The 22,061-nt window shown below is 47.0% G+C and overlaps 1 protein-coding gene across 1 annotated transcript in view; it reads left to right on the top strand.

Moving 5' to 3' along the window:
- JPH3 (junctophilin 3) overlaps positions 1 to 21,388 on the top strand; it is a 190,627-nt gene extending 169,239 nt beyond the window's left edge. Inside the window, exons 4-5 of the mRNA XM_020989206.2 lie at positions 3,322 to 4,229; positions 21,262 to 21,388. Of these exons, the coding sequence (XP_020844865.1) occupies positions 3,322 to 4,229; positions 21,262 to 21,342 (989 nt within the window). The 3' untranslated portion in view covers positions 21,343 to 21,388. The remainder of the gene's footprint in view (positions 1 to 3,321; positions 4,230 to 21,261) is intronic.
- The last annotated feature ends 673 nt before the right edge of the window (positions 21,389 to 22,061 follow it).

The raw sequence follows: 22,061 nt of genomic DNA, 5'->3' as shown, positions 1-22,061 counted from the left end.
CATTACCAGTGTCCTCCCTTGGGAGCTCTCACCAGGCTCTAGGCCTCCAGCTCCAGGACTTCTTGGGCCCAGAAGCATGAGGGTGCCACCCAGAGGGGCATTGGTAGAATGACCCTGTGCCACCTGTGACATGCCAGGGCCAAGCAGCAGGTTAAAAGACAAAGGCCCCTTCCTCTCCTGCCTCCTAAAATTTGGTGAGGGTCCATCCCACTTGTGACCAGGAGGACAGCAATGGAGAAGTGGCAGCATACACCTGGCACTGGGCTGGGGTGAGGTGAATGGCTCGGCTGGTGTGTGTGGATTGAAACATCCCTGTGATGCCGGAGTGAAGGCCTGACTAGGCATAGGAGGGGCCTTGGAGGAGAGCAGGGAGCTAGAGGGGTACAGCTGGGAACTGGCAGGTGTCTCTGGGGTCCCTTGTGGCCACAGGATGGATGGAGTAAGGGCACAGAGGATCACACAAGGCAAGCCGATGGGCGTAGCTGTTTGGTGGTGGGGTGGACAAGAAGGACAAGACAGGCTGTGGACGGGACCAGCCTCCAGGGCACCTATTAGAATGCCCCACTGCTTCCTTCATTCACTTTGCAAACCTGGTTCAATCCATTTAGCAGTCAACAAGCAGTGGGAGGCAGGAGGAGGGGCACATTGGCAAAAGGCGGCTGGAGAGGACCCGTATGACCAGGGAGCAATGGACTTCTGGAATCAGAGCCCAGATTGTATCCCAGCTCTGTGGCCTGCTGCTGTCTGCATGGCCTTGGGCAAATCACTCCCCTTCTCTTGGCCTCCACTTCCCCGTCTCAGGAATCTTTAAGTTGCCTTTCAACCGTCAATCCTCTGGCCCTGTGAGCTGAAACACTGATTTGTCAGTTAATCGATAAACATTTATTAAGAGCCTACTGTGTGCCAGGCATTGTGCTAAGTGCTAAGGGTACACACACACACACACACACACACACACACACACACACACACACACACGCACGCACACATGCACACACAAATATATATGTTTGTGTTTATACATGCACACACACATACATACATACATACATACATATGGAGAGAGAGATAGAAAGTCCTTGCTCTCAAGAATATGTTATCTAGGAATACTGACATGTTAGTCAATAAATATTTATTAAGAGCCTACTGTGTGCCAGGCATTGTGCTAAATGCTAAGGATACACATATATACATACATACACACACACATATGTATGGAGAGAGAGTGTGTCCCTGCTCTCAAGGATATGTTATGTAGGAATACTGATGTCAGTCAATAAATATTTATTAAGGGCCTACTATGTGCCAGGCATTGCGCTAAGTGCTAAGGGGACACACACACACACACACACACACACACACACACACACACAGAGGATACATCCTCTGTCATGAGTCTACCCTTTTCCTAGCAGGGCCACTGGAGATCACAGAGATTTACAGATTGGTAGAATGTTAGAACAGGAGGAGGCTTTGAGGTTAGGTTGTTCAAACTGCTTATTTTACAGAAGAGGAAGCTGAAGCCCAGAGAAGGGAAAACTGTGACAGTTTTGTGGGAGAATGAGTCTACTTTCTCTTGTAATAACCCTTATATACAATACAATGTTTAGCAACTCCCCAGGTTGGGAAATTTTTTTGTCTAACCTAAGCCCCTCATGGGGGCAACTAGGTGGCTCAGTGGATAGAGTGGAGTCAGGAGGATCTGAGTTTAAATTTGACCTCAGACCCATGCTAGTTGTGTGACCCTGGGCAAGTCACTTAATCCTGTTTGCCTCAGTTTCCTCATCTATAAAATGAGCTAGAGTAGGAAATGGCAAACTACTTCAGTATCTTTGCCAAGAAAACTCCAAATGGGGTCACAGAGAGTCGGACACAAATGAAACAACTGAACATCCTGCAATTTGCCCTCCTCTCCTTCTATCCTGCCTGAGTAGGCCTAATACTCCTTACCATTCTTAATGCTGTAATCATCTCCTAACTTTTCCTTTTCTAGGACAAATAACCCTACTTCTTTCATCTTTACTCGGAGAACCGTCCACCATTTCTTTGTCTCCTTCATTGTTTTCCTCTGTATCCCCCCAAGTTTTGAAGCCCAGAATTGAGGAGTCCTCTAGAAAGGATCTGACCATGCTAAGTCAATGAGTGGTTATAGAAACTGTCCATTTAGGTCTACACCCCCTACTTTATTAGTGACAATCCTGCATCACTGACTCATGTTCAGCTTGGGCCCCACCATCCTTCTAAGACTCTTTTCAGGCTTACTCCAATCTATCCATCCAAGCTTGATGACCCATTTCTACATTATTCATGCTCATCCTTCCTACCCCCCATACACCCCTCCCCAGGAGTGACTCAGGGCAAAAGGAAATTGCAGGTAAGTTGGCTAAAGCATGGACCAGTTCTAAAATTCAGCTCCCATGCATGCACCAGAGGCAAGGAAATCTTGCAGTCTTGAGAGGAGTTCCCTGGAGATGCAGATTCTAGGCTTTGTATTGTGACTAACTAGCTGTGTCATCTTGGCCAATTCATGTAACTTAATAGATTTTGAGTTAGACAAGATCTAGGTGGTCATGGTCCCATCCCATCACTTTGCAGATGAGGAAGCTAGAGGCTGGAGAGATTAAATCACTTGTCCAAGGTCACATAGGAAACAAATATCAGAGCCAAGATTAAACCCACATCCTCTGACTATAAATCCAGCACTCACTCCTATTATATCACTTTGCACCTCAATTTCCTTATCTGTGAAATGGGCACGATAATACCTGGCCTCCCTCACAGCATTAATGGAAGGGTCAAATGAATATGGCAAATGAGTAAGTACTTTGAAAAACTAAAAGATGTCATACCAGTTTTAACTATTTTTATCTCTTCTTTCTTTCTTTCTTTCTTTCTTTCTTTCTTTCTTTCTTTCTTTCTTTCTTTCTTTCTTTCTTTCTTTCTTTCTTTCTTTCTTTCTTTCTTTCTTTCTTTCTTTCTTTCTTTCTTTCTTTCTTTCTTTCTCCTTTTCTGTTAATAAATGATGGGGTCAGAAAGGGTGAACCATGACTGTGGATGTTACTGATAATTTCACCATTGTTTGGAGGTCAGGCAAGAGGCCCCTGCATAGTGAGATGAGCAGGAAACAAGGTCATCATATGATGTTGGGGCTTTTAATATGGGCTTTTAATAGCCAGTAGGTTGTCAGTAAAATCTTGTCCTGGCAGGGTCTGGGTAGCTCCCTCTGAGTCCTCCTAAGACAATATTACCCACTTAGGACCACCCCCTCTTCTCTGGGTGACCTCAACCTTGTGTTTCTTCTTCCTATCTTCCTCTATAAAGGACTTGAATGCCAGAGGCCAAAGCGTCAGAATTCCAGCGACGACATCGAGGTGATCTCCACAGGGACCCCATTGCAACAGGAGAGCCCTGAGCTGTACCGGAAAGGCACAACCCCTTCCGACCTCACCCCTGATGACAGCCCCCTCCAGAGCTTCCCTGCCAGCCCCTCCATCACGCCACCACCAGTTCCAACCTCCCGAAACAAGAGCGCCCACTTCTCCCGGCAGATCTCTGTGGATGAAGAGCGAGGTGGGGAGATCCAGATGTTGCTGGAGGGCCGGGGTGGGGACTACCTAAGACCCAACAGCTGGAGCGAGGAGAAGGTAGCGGGGTCGAGAGGGGTGCGGAGTGGTGCCCTGCGGAGCTGCCAGCCAGGGGCTGACTACCGCGGCCGCAGCTCGGGGCACAAGCACGCGTCGTCGTCAGGGAACCCTAAGCCGCGGGAGAGGTGGGCGGACTCCCCCACTCCGTTCTCGTGGACTTCGCACCACCCGTCCAACAGCCACGGCTCAGGGAATCCCAAGCTGCTGGAGTTGGATGAGAAGCTAAGCAACTACGAGATGGAGATGAAGCCCCTCATGAGGATGGACTCTTATATGCAAGAGGCGCACACCCAGAAAAGACACTACAGCAAAGCCGGGGCCTGCCGGAGCTCGGTGGACGATCACCGCTCGGACGACCGGGCCTTCGGGGTGCAGAGACTGAGGTCCAAGGCCCAGAACAAAGAGAATTTCAGGCCGTCGCCTTCTGCTGAACCCGCAGTGCAAAAACTGGAAAACCTACGGCTCGGGGACAAAGCCGAGCCCCGGCTGCTGCGATGGGACTTAACCTTCTCCCCACCCCAGAAATCCTTACCTGTTGCACTAGAATCTGATGAGGAAAATGGGAATGAGCTTAAGTCCAGTACGGTAAGTGAGTATAGCATGCCTCTTTTTCTTCAGCTTGGGGGAAGAGCCAGGCCATAGGGGAGCTCTCTCCTCCGCAGAGGATCGTGAGTTTAGACGAAGGGACCTCAGAGGATAGCTAGTCCAAAGTCCCCATTTTACAGATGAGGACACCGAGGCCCAGGGAGGGGAAGTGATTTGCCTGCGGTCACACAGGTAGGAAGCATCAGGGACAGGATTTGAACGCAGGTCTTTGGACTATAGATCTAACGTTTTTTCCACTCTATCGCATGTTCTCTCCATTAGCAGGGTCTTGGGTTTGGGGTTCCCCAATAGATGCCCCCAGTGGCCTAACCTTCATCATCCCCTGGCACACTTCCTAATACGTGATCAATTGTGTCTCCTCCTGCCCCTCTTGCTAGACATCCCAGCTGGAGGTGGGCTGGATCTATGAGACTGAGTGAGAAGGGGCCAGGTAAAGGAATCAGTGCCCCACTGGACATACTGTTCTCACCAGGAAATCACAAACTGCTGAACTGCCCAGCAGACAATTCAATAAATCTTTATTAAGCATCTGCTGTGTACACAGCTCTGTGCTAATGAATGGGGGAGATTGAGAGTTTGGATAAGGTACAGTTCCTGCCCTCATTCAATTCAATAATCAATCAATAAGCATTTCATAAGAACCTACTTTATGCAAGGCCATGTGCTAAATGCCAAATATATACAAAGACCAAAAAAAAAAAAAGAAAGAAAAGAAAAAGAAGTGGTCCTTGCCATTTCAGGAAGCCGACATTCTATTGAGGGAGAAAGCATCTACATATATAAGGTAGTTAACAGAAGATAGTTTAATAAGGGGAAAGCACTAGCAGCTGAGGGGGATCAGCCAGTCAGCCAATAAACATTTATTAAGTGCCTACTATATTCCAGGCACTGTGCTAAGTGCTGGGTATGCAAAGACAGCCCTTTCCCTCAAGGAGCTTACAATCTAATGGGGGAAGACAACACATGAAAAGTATCTGAGGGTCAAGGTATTCAGGGGGATGAAGCATGAAGTCTAGGAGTGTAGCTCGGTGGGGAATCAGGAGATGGCTGAGCACTCTCCTTAAATGGAAGATCTAGGAAGAGCTCTCTACCCTCTCTAATCAGAGGGAGAAAGCCTAACCCTAACCCTAACTTAACGGCAGGGGCTACTGAGGAGGTATGAGTTTCAGGGTTGATATGATCTTGCAGAAAGATGAGAGAAGGCTATGAAGGTTTATTATGGGGAAGATAGTGTTCGAGCTGGGTCTTGAGGGATGTAAGGCATTCTAGGAAGCAGAGGTGAGGAGGAGCTGCCCAAGGCACAGGGGATGGCCACAGTAAAGGGTATAGATACAAGAGATAGATTTCTCTGTGTGAGGAGCCCCAGGAAGGCCAAGCACTTCTTAAGTGTCAGGCTAAAATGAAATATCCCCTGCCCTCAAGGAGATTCTGTTCTACTAGGTATGGGGATAACACAGACACAGATGGCTAAGCACATAGAAATTGGGGTGGCATCAGCAACAGTGGGAAGCAGGAGAGCCCCCTTTAGGAGGTAGCTCTTGAGAGCTGCACCTCGAGAGTAGTGAGGGGAGTCAAGATGCAGAGATGGGGAGGGGGAGCTTATGGAGCTCAGGGTCTATACATATGGATGTGGAGAACTCTCAGACAGAACTGAGGCACTGTGGTCTAGTGGATTGAGCCCTGGACTTGGAGTCAGAGAACCTGGGTCCAAATCCCTCCTCTGATACTTCCTACCTGTGTGACTATGGGCAAGTCGATTAGCTTCTCTGAGCCTCAGTTTCCTCATCTGTGAAATGGGGAATAATAATACTTGCACTACTTACCTCTCAGGCTTGTGCCGAAAGCACTTCACAAACCTTAAAACCCCATAGAAATGGGAGCTATTCTTCTCAAGTGTTCAGAGGATGCATGGATGCATTTGGCGTGGCCCTCCATGGGGCTCAGAGAGAGACCAAAGGTAAGTGGGATGGTTTGCACTTCAATTGGAGAAATGAGGAGGTGGGATGGCTTACCCATTGGTGTAGTCTTGAAGGTAGTGGGATGGTTTGCATTTCACTTGGAGCTATAAGGAGGAGGTGGGATGGCTCACCCCATGGGTATAGTCTGAAGGTAGTGGGATGGTTTACATTTCACTTGGAGCAGTAAGGAAGAGGTGGGATGGCTTACCCCATGGGTATAGTCTGAAGGTAGTGGGATGGTTTGCATATTGATTGGAGAAATAAAGAGGTGGGATGGTTTATCCATTGGTAGTGGAATGGGCTCATACCCTGCTGGAAGTGGAAACAGCATTTAACCTCCCCTTGTTCCCTACACCCTCCACAAGTTCCAGTACTAGTCCCATAAAACACATCAGGGTGTGGTCTCTGGGTCAAAAATAATAGTAACTTGTGTTTATGTAGTACTTCAAGGTCTGCCTGGCACATTATCCACATCATCTTATTTGACTCTCACAACAACATTGTGAAACAGAATGTGCCAGCTGTTATTATCCCCATTTTCCAGATGAGGAGAGGGCTTATGTTCTTAGCCCAGGTCCTCACAGATACTCCAGCTTCAGCTGCCATTAGCTCCTTGGGGATATAAAGAAGACCCATAGCTGAAGTTCACCTGCAAACCCACAGCTTGGCAGTGAGATTTGTTTTATCCAAGTACAGGGTTTCTGAGGCTTAGAGAGATTAAATGACTTGCCAGGAATCACACAGCAAATGAGTCTTAGAAACAGCGTTTGACCTCAGGTCTTCCTGAATACCAATCCATCACTCTCCCACTATGCCACCCTGAATGCCAGCCCCTGAAGAGCAGGGATCATGACCTGAGTATGTTCTGGCCTTTGCTCCCTATGTTCTCACCACCTACACTGTGATTACCCCGAAGCTCACACTCCCATTTATCCAGAATATCCACAATCCAGAACTTAATCCAGAATGGGAAATGGAATGTTCTAGTTGACTCTTGGTTAACCTAGAGATCACACATGGATTGCCCATTTTCAAGTTTTGAATGACTACATATAATCACGACGGAATCTTTGGGGCCTCAGAATGATCATAGTTATCAAAATATCCTGGATCTGTGGCTGGAAGGGACCTTAGAGGGCCTTTAGTCCCACCTTACCCCTCATTTTGCTGATGAGGAAACTGAGGCCCCAGCAAGTTAAGTGACTTTCCCAAGGTCGCTCAGGTATTGTAGGCTTCAGCAATGGGACTTTAACCCCTCAGTCCTCCAGAGCCGGTGCTCTTTCTAATAACATTATACAGGGGATGGGTATTGTTTTAAGGAAAGGCAGGACTTTTAGTCTTTGGGGAATTACGAGCTTCCTGGTCATTTGGATTCTTGATTCTATATAAATGACATTTTATAATTTACCGTAAGAATATTAAATTTACCGCTTACCATATAATAACTCACTTAGGTCAACCCTTGAGCATAGATGTTAGAACTAAAGCCGGGGGTCAGCTAGGTGGCTGCAGTGGATAGAGCACTGGCCCTGAAGTCAGGAGGACCTGAGTTCAAATCCGGCCTCAGACCAAACATTTGACACTTACTAGCTGTGTGACCCTGGGCAAGTCACTTAACCCCAATTGCCTAAAACAAGCAAACACACAAACAAAAAAACAACAAGCAGTAAAGCCAGGGCTCCTGATTTGCAACAGGGAACTTCGCACTTGGTACTAGGATTAGTGGTTTGTTTCCCCTTTATCTCTCAGGGTCCTTCCAGGTCAAACATGCTGTGATTCCATGAATCTATTATACTCCCAGTTCCTTGAGCATCCGGGTCACACTCCAGAAGAGAATCTGGCCCTGTGTCCAGGTAGAACGTTCAAAGGGGATAAGAGTTTTTATACTCATAAGACATCATGGCTGAAAAGAAGCCTCTCTGCAGATTCCTGGGGAGACAAGAAGGGGAAACATTGGCTACGTGGATGCTTTGGGCTTATCACTGTCAGATGTCATGGGACACTAAGTCTCTGAAGTCAGAAAGACTCGAATTCAAATTCAGACATTTACTAGCAGTGTGACCCTGGGCAAGTCACTTAAACTTTTATCTGCCTCAGTTTCCTCATCTGTAAAATGGAAATAATAATAATAGCACCTAGGGTTGTTGTGGGGATCAAAGGAATAATATTTGTGAAGTGCTTTGCAAACCTTAAAATCCTATGTAAATGTTAGTTATTTTTATTAGTATTATTATAATATAATAGATTGCATTATATATAATTATATTATAATGAATTGTTGTATTATTATATTATGATATATTATAGTTAATTACCAATCACATATTTCTATCACATTGAGCTGGTTTTCTTGTAACCTGTCTGAAACATATCTGCATTCCTTCACTAGTCAGCGGGGTGCAGAAGTGACTAGGAGGCAAGACTGAGAATCAGGAAGACCTGAGTTCAAATCCTGCCACAGACACATACTAGCTGTATGACCCTGGACCAGTCACCTAATTGCTTTTGGCCTCAGTTTCCTCATCTGTAAAATGGGGCTAATAACAGGACCTACTTTACAGGGTTGTTATGAGGATCAGTCAGGTTCCCATACATAAACTGCTTTTCAAACCTTAAAGTGCTATTAAAATTTTAGTTATTGTTATTGTTACAGGATACCCCCATGTCCTGATAGGAAAATTTTCTTTTCTCTTTGTCTCTGTGTCTGTGTGTGTCTCTCTCTCTGTCTCTCTGTCTCTCTCTGTGTCTCTCTAGGTGAGAATCCCCCCCCTCCCTCTCTCTGTCTCTGTCTCTCTCAGGAAGTGCCTCTTTAGGAGGCCATCTGGGGGAATGCACATGTCTCATCTTCACAGAGATGAGGCTGCATCCATGAGATTTGTCCTGTCTCAAAGCAGGCCTATTTTTGCCTCTACCTGAAGTCTCTGTGACCATCTGTCATCTTTGCCAGTTGGCTGATTCTTAAAATACTCCTGCGCCCCCCCTGCATACTTACACACAAAGATACAGTTGCCCCCCTCCTTTCCCATCCCCACTCCTCCCTTGCTGGGACCAAAATACCAGCTTCCACTTACAACTTTATTTTCCTCATCAAAGCAGCTAGGATATATATGTTCGTGAGATCGTGTGTCTGTGGGGCTATTTTCAGACAAGCCTGATTGGCAGGGTGAAGGATGGAGAATTATGTTCTGTGTTTGGGTGTTGAAAAGCTTCTTGGATTCTTTCGGTCACTAAGTTATCTTGAGCTTCTTTAGGCAGAGAAATAGCAGGTGGAGATCAAGGAAATACAGAAGTAGCCTTAAACCAATCAATAAGCATTTATCAAGCACCTACTGTGTGCCAGGCACTGTGCTAAGTTCTGAGGATGCAAAGAAAGGCAAAAGACCGTTCCCACCTCAAGGAGCTCACAATCTAGTAGAGGAAGACAGTATATACCAAAGAACTGGAAAGTGTTTTGCAGGGGAGAGAGGAGAGAGAGGGTGTGACAAAGTCCTTCAGCCAAGTAGGAAATGGTGAGGCAGCTGCCCTGGCCCACCTCCTTAAATGGAAGATCTGGGAGGAGCTCCCAGATGGCCGCTCACCTCCCTCTCCAACCAGAGGGAGGGAGGGCCCCCAGAGCAGAGGGAGACTGAGGAAATGTGAGTTTTAGAATTGATATCATCTTACATGAAGATGGGGCAATGATGCAATCCAATGTGGCACCCAGAGTTAGATGGCTGTTGATGAGAGAGTCAGGAAGTTCTCTCTTCTAGCGCACCTCCCTCACACAGGGCATGACTTAGGGTCAAGGCGTTTCATTTAAGGTGCTGAACCCCCCAGAGAACAGTGCTTGATATAGAGAATTGGGAATATTTGTGTAGAGATGATAATTGGACCCATGGGAACAAATGAGAATAACAAGGGAGAGAATGTAGAGGGAGAAGAGAAGGCCCAGGACAAAGCAGCCTTGATCTCTCTCCCAGAGTCCAGTCCCACATCTCCAGGCTCCTACTAGAAATCTCCAGCCTGCTGTCTTGTGGACATCCCACGCTCAAACGTTCAAAATCAAACTCATCACTTTCCACCTGAAACCAACCCTCGCCCAAACTTCTCTGTTTCTCTTGAGAGCCATACCATTGGGCTGGCCATCCAGGGTCAAGCTTCAGAGCCATCCTTGGCTCTTCTCTCTCCCTCACGTTCCATAGGCCGACCATTGCCACATCTTGCCAATTGCAGTGCCGCATCATTGCTAGCCACTGCCCCCTGCTCTGCACCCACGTGGCCTCCCACTTAGCCCGGGTCCTTTTCACCTCTTTCTTGAACTATTGCAATAGCTTTGGTAATTTTAAAAATTACATTTATAAAATTATTATTAATATGTATATAGTAATCATATTCATTATGTATTACTATTTCTCATTACTATAATTGTGTTTATTAAAAATTATATTTGTAAAAATTTCATGATGGCCTATACCTCTACTGTGTCTTCCCACTCTAATTCATTTTTTGTCCAGTTGTTTCATTTGACTCTTCATGACTCCATTTGGTATTTTCTTGGCAAAGATACTGGAGTGGTTTGCCATTTCCCTCTCCAGCCCATTTTACAGATGAGGAAACTGAGGCCAACAGGATTAAATGACTTGCCCAGGGTCACACAGCCAGTAAATATCTGAAGCCAGATTTGAACTCAGTTCTCCTGACTCTAGGCCCAGTCCTCTATCTACTTCGTGAGTTACTATAACAATCCCCTTTAACACATAGGTCTGGTCAAATTATTCCCCTGATCAAAACCTTCCATGGCTCCCTATTGTCCTTAGTATAAGAAAGAAATCTTTTAAGCCTAGGACATAATGCCCTTTACAATATAACTCCAGCCCACACACACAGAGGTCCCATTAAGTGATGAAGGGAAACACACTGTCTGTTATTCTGGGCAAACTGGATTACTGGCTGCTCTCCGAATTCATCATTCCATCTACCAGTTCTGTGTATAAAGCATCTCTCGTGCGTAGAATGCACTGATTTTTCTGAACTAGAATCCTCTTCTTTCTTCAAAGCTCAGCTCAGATACTGCCTTGTCTCTGAAGCCTTTCCTCTAGCTGCTAATGTTCTGATTCTCTCTCTCTCTCTCTCTCTCTCTCTCTCTCTCTCTCTCTCTCTCTCTCTCTCTCTCTCTCTCTCTCTCTCTCTTTTTCTCTCCTTCCCTTCTCTCTGTCTCTCTCTAGCTCTGTCTCTCTTCCCCCCTCTCCCTCCCTCCTCTACTCCATTATCATTGTCATTGTGGTCTCCTTCTTCTCCTCCTCTTCCCTCTCCCTCCCCTCCCCCTCTCCCTCCCTCCCTCTCCCTCTCCCCCCCTTTCTCTCTCTCTCTCTCTCCCCCTCCTCCCCTGCTAGAACACTCTGCTTGATCTCTTCTTGGCTCCATTCTCCCCCTCCCCTTAGCTTTATCTCTATACATGTTATCTCCTCTGATAGACAGGAAGCTCCTTGAGGGCAGAGGCTGTTTTATTTTTGTCAATGTCTCCCCAGTCCCCAGGATAGAGTTTCACACATAGGAGATTCTCAATAAATGTTTGTCCTTGAACATTCTGGGCAGAGCTGCCATCTTCAAAGTGCCTATAAGCTGGTGGCTATCTGTTAGAGGGAGGTCTCAAAGAGCGTATGAAGATGCCCAATCAGATGTTTGTTAGCATGCACCGGCTGAGAAGACGCAGCCACTTTTAAAAGACAGATACCTATGTTACCTCATTTAGTCCTCACAGCCACCCTGGGATGTAGGTGCTCCTATTATCCCCATTTTACAGATGAGGAAATTGAGTCTGAGAGGGTGATACTGACGACATGATGATCACATGTGAACAGCTGTGTGTGCATTCGTGTAGAATCAAAAATTCATGTGACTGGGGGCCTGGGTGTTTACCGAGTGAGAAATATGGGTTTGTATGCTCCACTCTGCATAAGACAAACTCAGGTAAACAGACTTCACAGCCATTGCAGCCCGTGGCTGCAGCAGCCTCTATTATTGTCCTCCTCAGGAGGGCTGGGGCAGCGTACTTCCAGTTGCCTCCAAGAGAATGAGCTGCTGCCCCTCCCCTCACAATCCCACTGCAGTCACATGGAGTTTTGACAGCATCTCCTTGTCAGCAAACAAATAACTCTTTGCCAAGCCCAGCCAGGTTCTCCTCCAGGGAGCAATGTTACATCGAACTAGACCTTAGACCCTGTTTGTGAGCTCTGCCATTGACAGCCAGGGCAGGCTGAAAGCATCCAGCCCCCCCTCCCCAATCCCTCCGTGCCTTGGTTTCCCCAAATGAGCGCCTGGGGGTGTTAACTTCAGCATTATGTTCCCGGGGTCCTGGTGAGAGGAGGGTCTTTCAGAGGTCTGACTGTGTTGTTGCTCGGTAGCGTTCTTTTTCACTCTTTTGTTGAATGGAACCCTGGGGAATGGTGCTCGGTGGGCCCCCAAGGAATTCTCCTATGCGGTTTCCATGCCACAGTCAAGAAAGACACGACCTTGTTATCAGTTATCATCACATCAGGCTCACATGGCCTCCCATCCTGGTGCGGACGGACCCAGCAGGTCCAACAGCCCTGTTTTATTTCAAAGGAGAGTTTTAGTACAAAATGTAGCCAGCCAGGCCTCTAGTGATAGAATGAGTGACATGATTTTACCCAACACTCTTTGCACAGGTCCTGAAAGGGCTCCCATTTGCAGAGAACATGGGTCGACTGTGGTTAGAATCCATGTCCTTCATCCTGTCCTAGCATCTAGTATTGAACTGGTTGGAAAAGCCCCTCCTGTCTATCCAATTTTATAACTTCTTTGAAATAATTCTTCAGGTCAGCTAAGTGATTGGCACATCTGTTAGATAGCTAGGTGGCATATTGGGTAGAGAACCAGGCCGGATTCAGGAAGACCTAAGTTCAAATGCAGCCTCAGACATTTACCAGCTGTGTGGCCCACGGCGAGTCACCTTAAAAAAATCTGTTTGCCTGTAAAATAAAGATACCTCTCAGGGTTGTTGTGAGCATCAATGAGATCATTGTAGAGTTTTTAGCACAATGCCTGGCACATAGGAAATGCTATGTTAATGTTAGCTCTTTATCTTCCTCCTCCTCCTCCTTCTCCTTCATTATAATTATTATAATAACAATAATTATTATTAGGCAGGCATGGGGCAGTCTGGGAATTGTTTCTCTGGGATGATAATAATACCCAGCAGTTATATAGTGCTTTAAGGTGCGATTGTTATCCCCATTTTATAGAAGAGGAAGCTGAGGTGAAGAGAGGTTCCTTGCCTTGTCCAGGGTCACAGAGCTAGTAAGATGACTAAGGCAGGACTCAGGTCTTCCTGCCCCGAGTACAGTACAGTATCCCCTAAGCAACCTCCCTGGCCTGCCTTGGTTGGCCTCGGGAAGGGAGGGAGCTGGAGAGGTTAACTTTCCTGCCTGGCCCTCCACCAAGCACGCACAATACAGATCAAGAACGTAACTTCAGCCCCCTGTGCCCAAGGGAGGATGGCCTTGTAGACATTCTCTCTCTCTGGAAAACTGGAAGGAATCAGGTGAGGGGATGATTTAGAATAAGAGCATGAGCCCAGCGCCCCCATTTCTAGCCCAGCCCCAACTTACTGGAGAAGCTAAACCACTTCACAATCCTACATCCGTTCAGTGCTCCACTGGTGATGAGAGACACCACGCTTGGTCTCTGTCTCTCTGTCCCCTGCGGCTGGGGAGTTTGGCGTGGGTGCCGGAGTGTCCTGTCCCCCAGATCTCAGGTCTCCTTTCAGCAAGTATTTACTGAACACCCCAAATGTATGAAGCTTTTGAAGAAAAAAGAAACCTAAGCACTTAAGCACCGCTATGCTCCAGGTACTGTCCTAAGTGCTGGCGGTATAAATATAAGAGGAAAGGAAACAAGCATTCATTAAGCACCTACTGTGTGCCAGGCACTGTAGTAAGTGCTGGAGCTACAAATCCAACAAGGAAAGAAACAGCCCACTATGTGCCAGGCAGCATATTGAGCACTGGGGGTACAAGTATAAGAAGGAAGGGAACATTGTGGGGGATATGAATCATTATGGGGGATACAAAGGAAGACGAGAAGAGATGTGGTCCTCCCATCGGCTGCTCATCATCTAGTTAAGGGAACGTGGTGCAGCTGTACAAGAAAGATTAAAGTAAGAGATCAGTGCCTATGGAGGCAGAAGATCTGGGTTCAAATCCTGGCTCTGCTTCTCACAACCACGGTGATCTTGGGTAAGTCCCTTTCCTTCTCTGGACCTCAGTTTCCTCCTTTGTAAAGTAAAGTGTTGAACAGAATGATCTGTAAGGTCTCTTGTAGAAGATGTCATGAGACAGTATCTAGTCAGTCACCAAATGAGTCACAGACAGTGTGTGCTATGAATTCAGGAGGAGAAAATGAGCCCTATGGGCTAGCCTTAAGACTGTCATGGAAGTGATGGCCTTGACTTAGGCTGCCGAGGGATGAGTAGGACTTCAACGGGCAGGAAAAAGGGGGAGAAGGCATCTCAGGCAAGGGGAATGGGATGGACAAAGGCGCAGAGGGAGGAAATTGGGATGTTGGATTCAAGAAGAAGATTTACATCAGTGAGAGGGGAGATCATGGTAAAGGGGTGGCTTGGGGTCAGATTGTAGAGGGCTTTGGAAGCAAGAGTTCACCATAGGCAGTGGGAGTCCCTGAAGGTTGAGCTGGGGAGTTCCATGATGAAATCCATGTTTGGGGAAGATTAATCTGGCAGTTATCCAGTCGTGTCTGACTTTCTGTCATCCCATTTGGGGTTTTCTTGGCAAAGATATTAGAATAGTTTGCCATTTCCTTTTCCAACTCATTTGACAGATGAGGAAACTGAGACAAACAGCGTTAAGTGACTTGCCCAGGGTCACACAACTAGTAAGTGTCTGAGGCTAGATTTGAACTCAGCTCTTCATGACTCTGGGCCTGGTGCTCTATTTACTACTTTTTTTTCTCTCTCTCTCTCTCTGTTTGTCTCTCTTCTCTTTTTCTCTCTCTGTCTCTCCTCTTTCTCTTTGTCTCTGTCTCACTGTCTCTCTCTTTCTTTGTCTCTCTCTCTCTCTCTCTTGTTATCAGTTATCACATCAGGCTCACATGGCCTCCTCTGCCCCTCAGATCAGAGGGAGGAGGCTTTGGTTTGGTGGTCTTTACTTCTAAGGGGCTCCAGACTTAGGCCACCATGCTTGAGGCCTGGGGCCCATTTCTTGCTCATTCTGACATCGCCTGTGGTGAATGGCTTTGGGGTTGGGAGGAGGCCCAAGTGCTTGAGCCAAAGTGAGATAGTGACTTTGGTGCAGACCATTGCCAGCGCTTTGAGAACCATCACGGCCTCTCTAGCTCCCCCCAGAAGAGCCTCAGCTATGCTGGGTGCCACTGGGCTTCTGGGGAACCCTGAAATAACCCATTAAGTCAGAACAACAACTGCGGACATTTCCTTAGTGCTCATGTGCAAATTGCTTGACATACATGATCTCCTTTGCATCTCACCATAATTTTACTGTCTTATTATCCCCATTTTATGGATAAAGAAACAGTCCAGAGGTTGGGTGACTAGCCCGAAGCCGGTCACATGGCTGTTGAGTGTCAGTGACAGGATTCTTCCCATCTCTGAGTACATCCCCAATCCTCTGCACCCAAGACACTTATAACATATTTATTACTTTAGAGATAAGAGTTGCCTGAGGATCAGGACTGGACTGAACATCAAGAAATGCCAGTTACTTCGATTGCCAGTAAACCTGTTTCTCTGGATGAGTCAGAGATCTCTGGCAATTGTCCTAGAGACAGCATAGAGACATCTCCCCGTTTGACAGGCAGCGACACCTTGGAAGGAGACTCCGTTCACTTACCACACGACCCTGAGTGAATCACGTCACCCCCTCAGGACTTCAGTTTTCTCACCTGCTAAATGGGAATAACAGCTTCTCTTTTAGGGCACTATTTTCATGATGTTGGGGAGGGAAAGGAAGGCTCCAAGGCCTTAGTTTTGGAATGGGGAGCTTCCTAATTTGGGGATAAGAGTGAAAGGGAATTTGTGTCTTAGCAGATGCATGTCATATCCTGCACAGAAAAGGATATGGATATAATAGGGAAGGGAGGGAGGAAACAAACATTTATTAAGTGCCAGCTATATGCCAAGCACTTTACAGATATTCTCTCAGGTGACATTTACATAGTACTATGATATTTATAAAGTGCTTTACATACATTATCTTATTTGATGAATGAATATAACTGATGAATGATGAAGCCTTTATTATGCACTTACTGTATGCCAGGCACTGTGCTAAGAACTGGGGATACAAATACGAGAAGGAAAAAAAAACCCCAAACATTTAAGCACCACTGTGCACTGGGTACTGTCTTCAGCGTGGTGATATAAATATAAGAGGGAAAGAAGCATTCATTAAGCACCTACTGTGTGCCAGGTACTGTATTAAGTGCTGCAGATACAAATCCAAGAAGGAAAGAAACAGCCCACTATGTGCCAGGCACCATACTGAGCACTGAGGATACCAATATAAGAAGGAAGGGAACATGCATTTATTAAGCACCGACTGTGTGCCAGGTACTTTACAAATATCATCTCATTTAATCCTCACAATAACCCTGGGAAATAGGTGCTATCATGATTGCTATTTTACAAATGGGGAAACTGAAGATGAAGGTTAAGTGACTTGCCCAGGGTCACACAGCTATTAAGTGTCTGAGGCTTGATTTGAAGCTGGATCTTCTGGACTCCAGGCTCAGCACTTCATCCACTGTGCTACTTGCTCATCGCTAGACAGTCTCCCTGCCCTCAAGTGCCTTAAATTCTAATCAGGGAAGACATGACATAAAGGGGAATTAGCAGGGGGGATGGGGTACAAGCACTGTTATTATCCCCATTTCACAGATGTGGAAGTCGGAGAGGAGGGAGCCCGAGTGACTTGCTGAGGCCACACAGCTGTACCTGTACGTCCCGAGCAGAAACCCGTTAGCTAAATGCCAGTCAGTCAGAAAAGCCTCTTGTAGACTCAGACCACCCAGGGAGAGAAGGCCACTGCCCTGGCACAAAGAGAAGTGACCCTGGAGGTCCCCGCCTTCAGTCTTCCTTCTGTGGGATCTGGGGCAATAGCTTTGGTCCACCCCTCTATGACAACGCGACCTTGTTAGTGTGAGCCCCCCAGTTCTCAGCCCTTGGACTTTCGGCCAGCTATTTCAGTCTCCCTGGCTCTCAGGCCCCTGGGAAATGAACAGGTTCCATTCGATGGCTCGTGAGGGCCAATGGAGAAGGCAGGGGGACTATTGCTTTTCCCCAGTCAGGGTTCTGTTCCCCTGGGCTGGAACAGGTCGGCTTCCTGTGTGAGAACCCACCCCAGCTGCAATAGCTGCCCAGCAATGTGCTTCCACCTTGAGAGAGGGGATTTTAAAACACACAGAGATGACCGGTGGTAGACTGCCCAGAATTGCTGAGTTTGGTTTTAACCCAGGAGGTTGGGGAGAAGGGCATGGCTGGGGAGTCAGTGTCTTAAACAGAGTCCTGGAATGCAAGCAGACAGAGCCACATTTACCAATCCAGGGCAGCTACCTGGCTGCCGGGAGAGGTTCTGAGAAATCCTTCCCTCTGGTTGGCTCCCTGACCTTGTTGCTATGCGACCACGTAAGCCTTTCCAACAAGCTCCAAGGCTTGGGAGACAGCCTCCCTGCCCCCCTCTTCCCTCCATCACCCCCCCCCATGCCCCAACTGAACTGAGTCAGTGAGCTCCAGAGGAGGAAATGTTAATAGGGCCAGCGTGGAGGCTTCTTTAAAATAGATCAGAGGGATGAGACAGAGACAGATGGAAAATGCTGCCCAGCTACTCTGCTGCAGAGCCCATGCCCAGGGCCCATGTCAGAAGAGAGCTGGAGCCAGTCTGGGAGAGTCTTGAGACCCTTCAGTCTAGGCCTGGTATAGTGATAATACCTAGAACATTCTTCATCAGAGCTCAGACCCACCCCGGGCTCAGGACAAAATATAGCTGGAGCCAGTCTGGGAGATTCTAGAACCTTTCAGTCTAGGCTGGCTGTAGTGATACTTAGAACATTCCTCATCTGAGATCAGGCCCAAGGCAGAAGAGAGCTGGAGCCAGTCTGGGAGATCCTAGAACCCTTCACTCTAAGCTGGGTGTAGTGATACCTAGAACATCCCTCATTAAGACTCCAGGACCTCTACTGCCCAACTCAGGGCCCCAACCTTGCAGATCCAGGCTTAACTCAGAGCACACTCTAATCTTTCATTTGTGTTTGGTTAAAATATCTATCTATCTATCCACTACCTATCTACTTTTGTAAAATCGAGTGTAATTTTGTAAAGAAGTCTGTTTCAAATAGAACAGTTAAATTCAAAATCAGCTAAGTAGAAACACAGCTGAATAAAAAACCGTGCCTCAGTTTACCTATTTTTATCTGCAGGGCTGGGGAAGGGACAGAAATAGGCTTCTCACAATCCTTGGAAACTGAAGTCAGGCCTGCAGCCCAGGGTGTGTCTGTTCTTTGCTGCAGCCTGCACACACCGAGCTCTCCTGGTTTTGATTCAAGGAGATATGGGGGTCAGCGTCTTCCAGGCGAGAGTGGCTTTGAAACGCCATCCTGACAACTTGGTCCTAAGATGCCAGGCGGGGCCTTCTCCCCAACTGATCTGGCAGATGTGTTTCCCAAGGAAACCTCTAGCCTGAGATCCCATGGCGGTTCCCTCACTCAGGTGGTTTTGCTGGACAGAGTGGGCACGGGCCACAGAAGCTTGCCAGAGCATCCTGGCTCTGCTCTGCCCTTCCCTCCATCTCCTCCTCCTCCCCCACCCCCTCTGTTGTTAGCATTCCTGTCCAGTGCGGTCCACTCTGCCGACCGGGCTGGCTGGAGGGGCTGGCGTGTGGGAGCTGCTGCGGCTTCTGAGGAATCTCACTGCAGATTTCCTATCACACTGAGATGCGGCAGGGACACTGATTGGTTTCAGACAAATTTTGCCCGACAACAGCCACTGTGGCTGAGGAGAAACTGCCGTTAGAAACCCCTGAGCTGGAGAGGACCGTGACAAAAAGAGGATTGGGAGTGTGAAGGGTGGGGGAGAGTCAGAGAGAGAGCCCCAGAACCAAGGTGGTCTCGTGTCCAAGGGCTGAGCATTTGGATGATTTGAGCAAGGATTCAGCATTCCAGGATTCAGAGAAGAAGCTGAAGAAAATGCCAAGTAGCAGGGAGAGAGAGACAGACAGACAGAAAGAGACAGAGACAGAGAGGGAAAGAGAGACAGACAGACACACACACACAGAAAAACCTCTTAGCTTAATAGATTAGTTTTAATTTGCAAAACACTAATAATAGCCAGCATTTAAATAGTGAATCTCTTTACAAATATGACCTCATTTGATCCTCATGGTAATGCTGGGAGATAGGTACTATTATCACACCCATTTTACAGATGAGGAAACTAAGGAAAACAGAGGTAAAGTGACTTGCCCAGGGTCACACAGCTAGTAAGTATCTGGGGCCAGATTTGAACTCAAGTGGATTCATTGCAGTAGGTAAAGCCCTAGATCTGGAGTCAGGAAATTCAGCTGTTCAGTCATGTTTTAGTCGTGTCCAACTCCTTGTGACCCCATTTGGGGTTTCCTTGGCAAAGATTGGAGCAGTTTGCCATTTCCTTCTCCAGCTTATTTTACAGATGAGAAATCAGAGGCAAACAGGGTGAAGTGACTTGCCCAGGGTCACACAGCTAGTAAGTGTCTGAGGCTGGATTTGAACTCAGGAAGATAAATGTTCCTGACTCCAGGCCCAGCTCTCTATCCACTGCACTACCTAGCTGCCACAGAATTAGGAAGACCCCAGTTCAAATCCTTCTTCAGACATTTACTAGCTGTGATCCTGGGCAAATAACCTCTGCTGCCTCAGTTTCCTCATATACATATGTGTGTGTGTGTGTGTGTGTGTGTGTGTGTGTGTATATATATATATACATATATATACACATACATATATGCATACGTGTGTATGTATGTGTGTGTGTGTGTGTGTGTATATATATATATATATATATATATACATATATATATATGTATATATATGTAATATCTGTAACAGCAACTACCTCCCAGCATTACTGTGAGGATCAAATTAGATAATACTTGCAAAGACATTTGTAAACTTTACTTAAAGTGCCATATAAACACTAGCTTCTATTATTACACATTCTTTCTTTTGGTACTGATAACACCCCTGTGAGGAAGGTGCCATTAGTATACCCATTTGGCAGAGGAGGAAACTGAGGCAGACTGAGGTGAGTGACTTGCCCACTAGGGTCACATAGCTAGGAAGCTTCTGACATAGGTTTCCTTCCTTCATCCATGGCTTTTGAATAACTGGAGTGGGGGAGGGGAGACATAAGCAGTGCCACCAATCAGCCTCCAGGACTGCAGAGTGGATAGGAAAATAGTTTATATGGGAAAGCAGCGAATGGGGGTGATCTCAAGGAATTGGGATTCTTTATTTCAGCAGGGCTGTGTGGCAGTGAATTTCAAGGGTGAGGTCTAGAGTGTGGGGTAGTGTGGACAACATGGGCCATTCTGAATTGGCCACCGTGGTGGCTCATCTATGTCTGCCTGGGTCACTGATCACTTGTCCTTAAGAAGGCCTTCTTTTATCTTCCAAAGGGGTAACCAGAGGGATCCACGGTCCATTCTGTCAAGGCCGTAAGTAGTTCTGAGATCCATCATTTCAGGTAGAAAATGAGGAAGAGCTAGTACTCCTCATTACCCTGTTTGCAAACCAGCCGCTGATGGTCCCAATTAGAAAGTGGTGTACACGGCAGCCTTCGGTTTCACCTGACCTTTCCGGTCCTTTGTCTTCTAGTGAAATGTGTACGCTCGGCCCCACTGGTCCCTGAACTGTTGGCAATCTCTCACCCCTCTTTCCTCTGAATTCCTGATAGTTGGGTTTAAGGGGAAATAAGGTGTGTCCAATAAGGAGAAAGCTACGCACTTATCGTGACCACGAAATTCACCTTTCCTTCTTTCTCTCTGTTCCAGGGCTCAGCTCCTATCCTGGTGGTCATGGTGATCTTGCTAAACATTGGAGTCGCCATTTTGTTCATTAACTTTTTCATCTAATGAGACTGTCTTAGCAAGAATAACCGTTCTACATACGGATGGGGGAAAGGAGAGGAAAACAAAACACAAAACAGAACGAAAGAGGGAACGAGCGTAACTCTGACTGTCCGACAACTTCCAAGTCTTTTCACAGAAGAACACGATTGGGTATCACTCACAGTCTGCCTTTTTTTCTGGGTAATGTTTTTTGGATTTTAGCCAAAATTCTTTGCTTGTATAACACTATGCTGTGTGACGTGGCAGAAGGTGGCCAACACGCCAGCCCTCCCAGCTAGATGCGGAAAGAGAACGGAAGGGATCTCGGGAAATCAAATCACCTTTGTCATCATCGTCACCATCACAAGGAAGACGAGCTGCTGCCAACAGGCAGAGGAAAGACACGGCGGCTGAAGAGCGACATCCCAGAGGAGCATCTCATTTTGAGCTGGGTCAAGCGAGGAGAAGGAAGCAGCAGTCTTCAAGACACCAGCACCAGGGTTGGGAGATGGAAAGAAAGGTAGTTCATACTTTCTTTTCACTCTCGGCTCTGAGATATCCTGGTGACGAGCATTCGTGGGTATAGAGTGCGGGGACTGGAAGCTGACTTTTTCCAATGGGTAGGGAAACTAGCCCTTTTTCTTGTCTTTAAATGGGCATACACACATTAAGGGGGGAGGGGGGAAATGCCTTCCCCTTTTCTACCCATCTAAATTTATTAATCGTACCATTTTCCAACACTG

The sequence above is a fragment of the Phascolarctos cinereus genome, unplaced genomic scaffold, assembly GCF_003287225.1.
Source record: "Phascolarctos cinereus isolate Bilbo 61053 unplaced genomic scaffold, phaCin_HiC Scaffold_2;HRSCAF=192, whole genome shotgun sequence".
NCBI lineage: Eukaryota > Metazoa > Chordata > Mammalia > Diprotodontia > Phascolarctidae > Phascolarctos > Phascolarctos cinereus.
The sequence above is the reverse complement of the archived record's forward strand: the minus strand, read 5'-3'. Positions and strand labels throughout refer to the sequence as shown.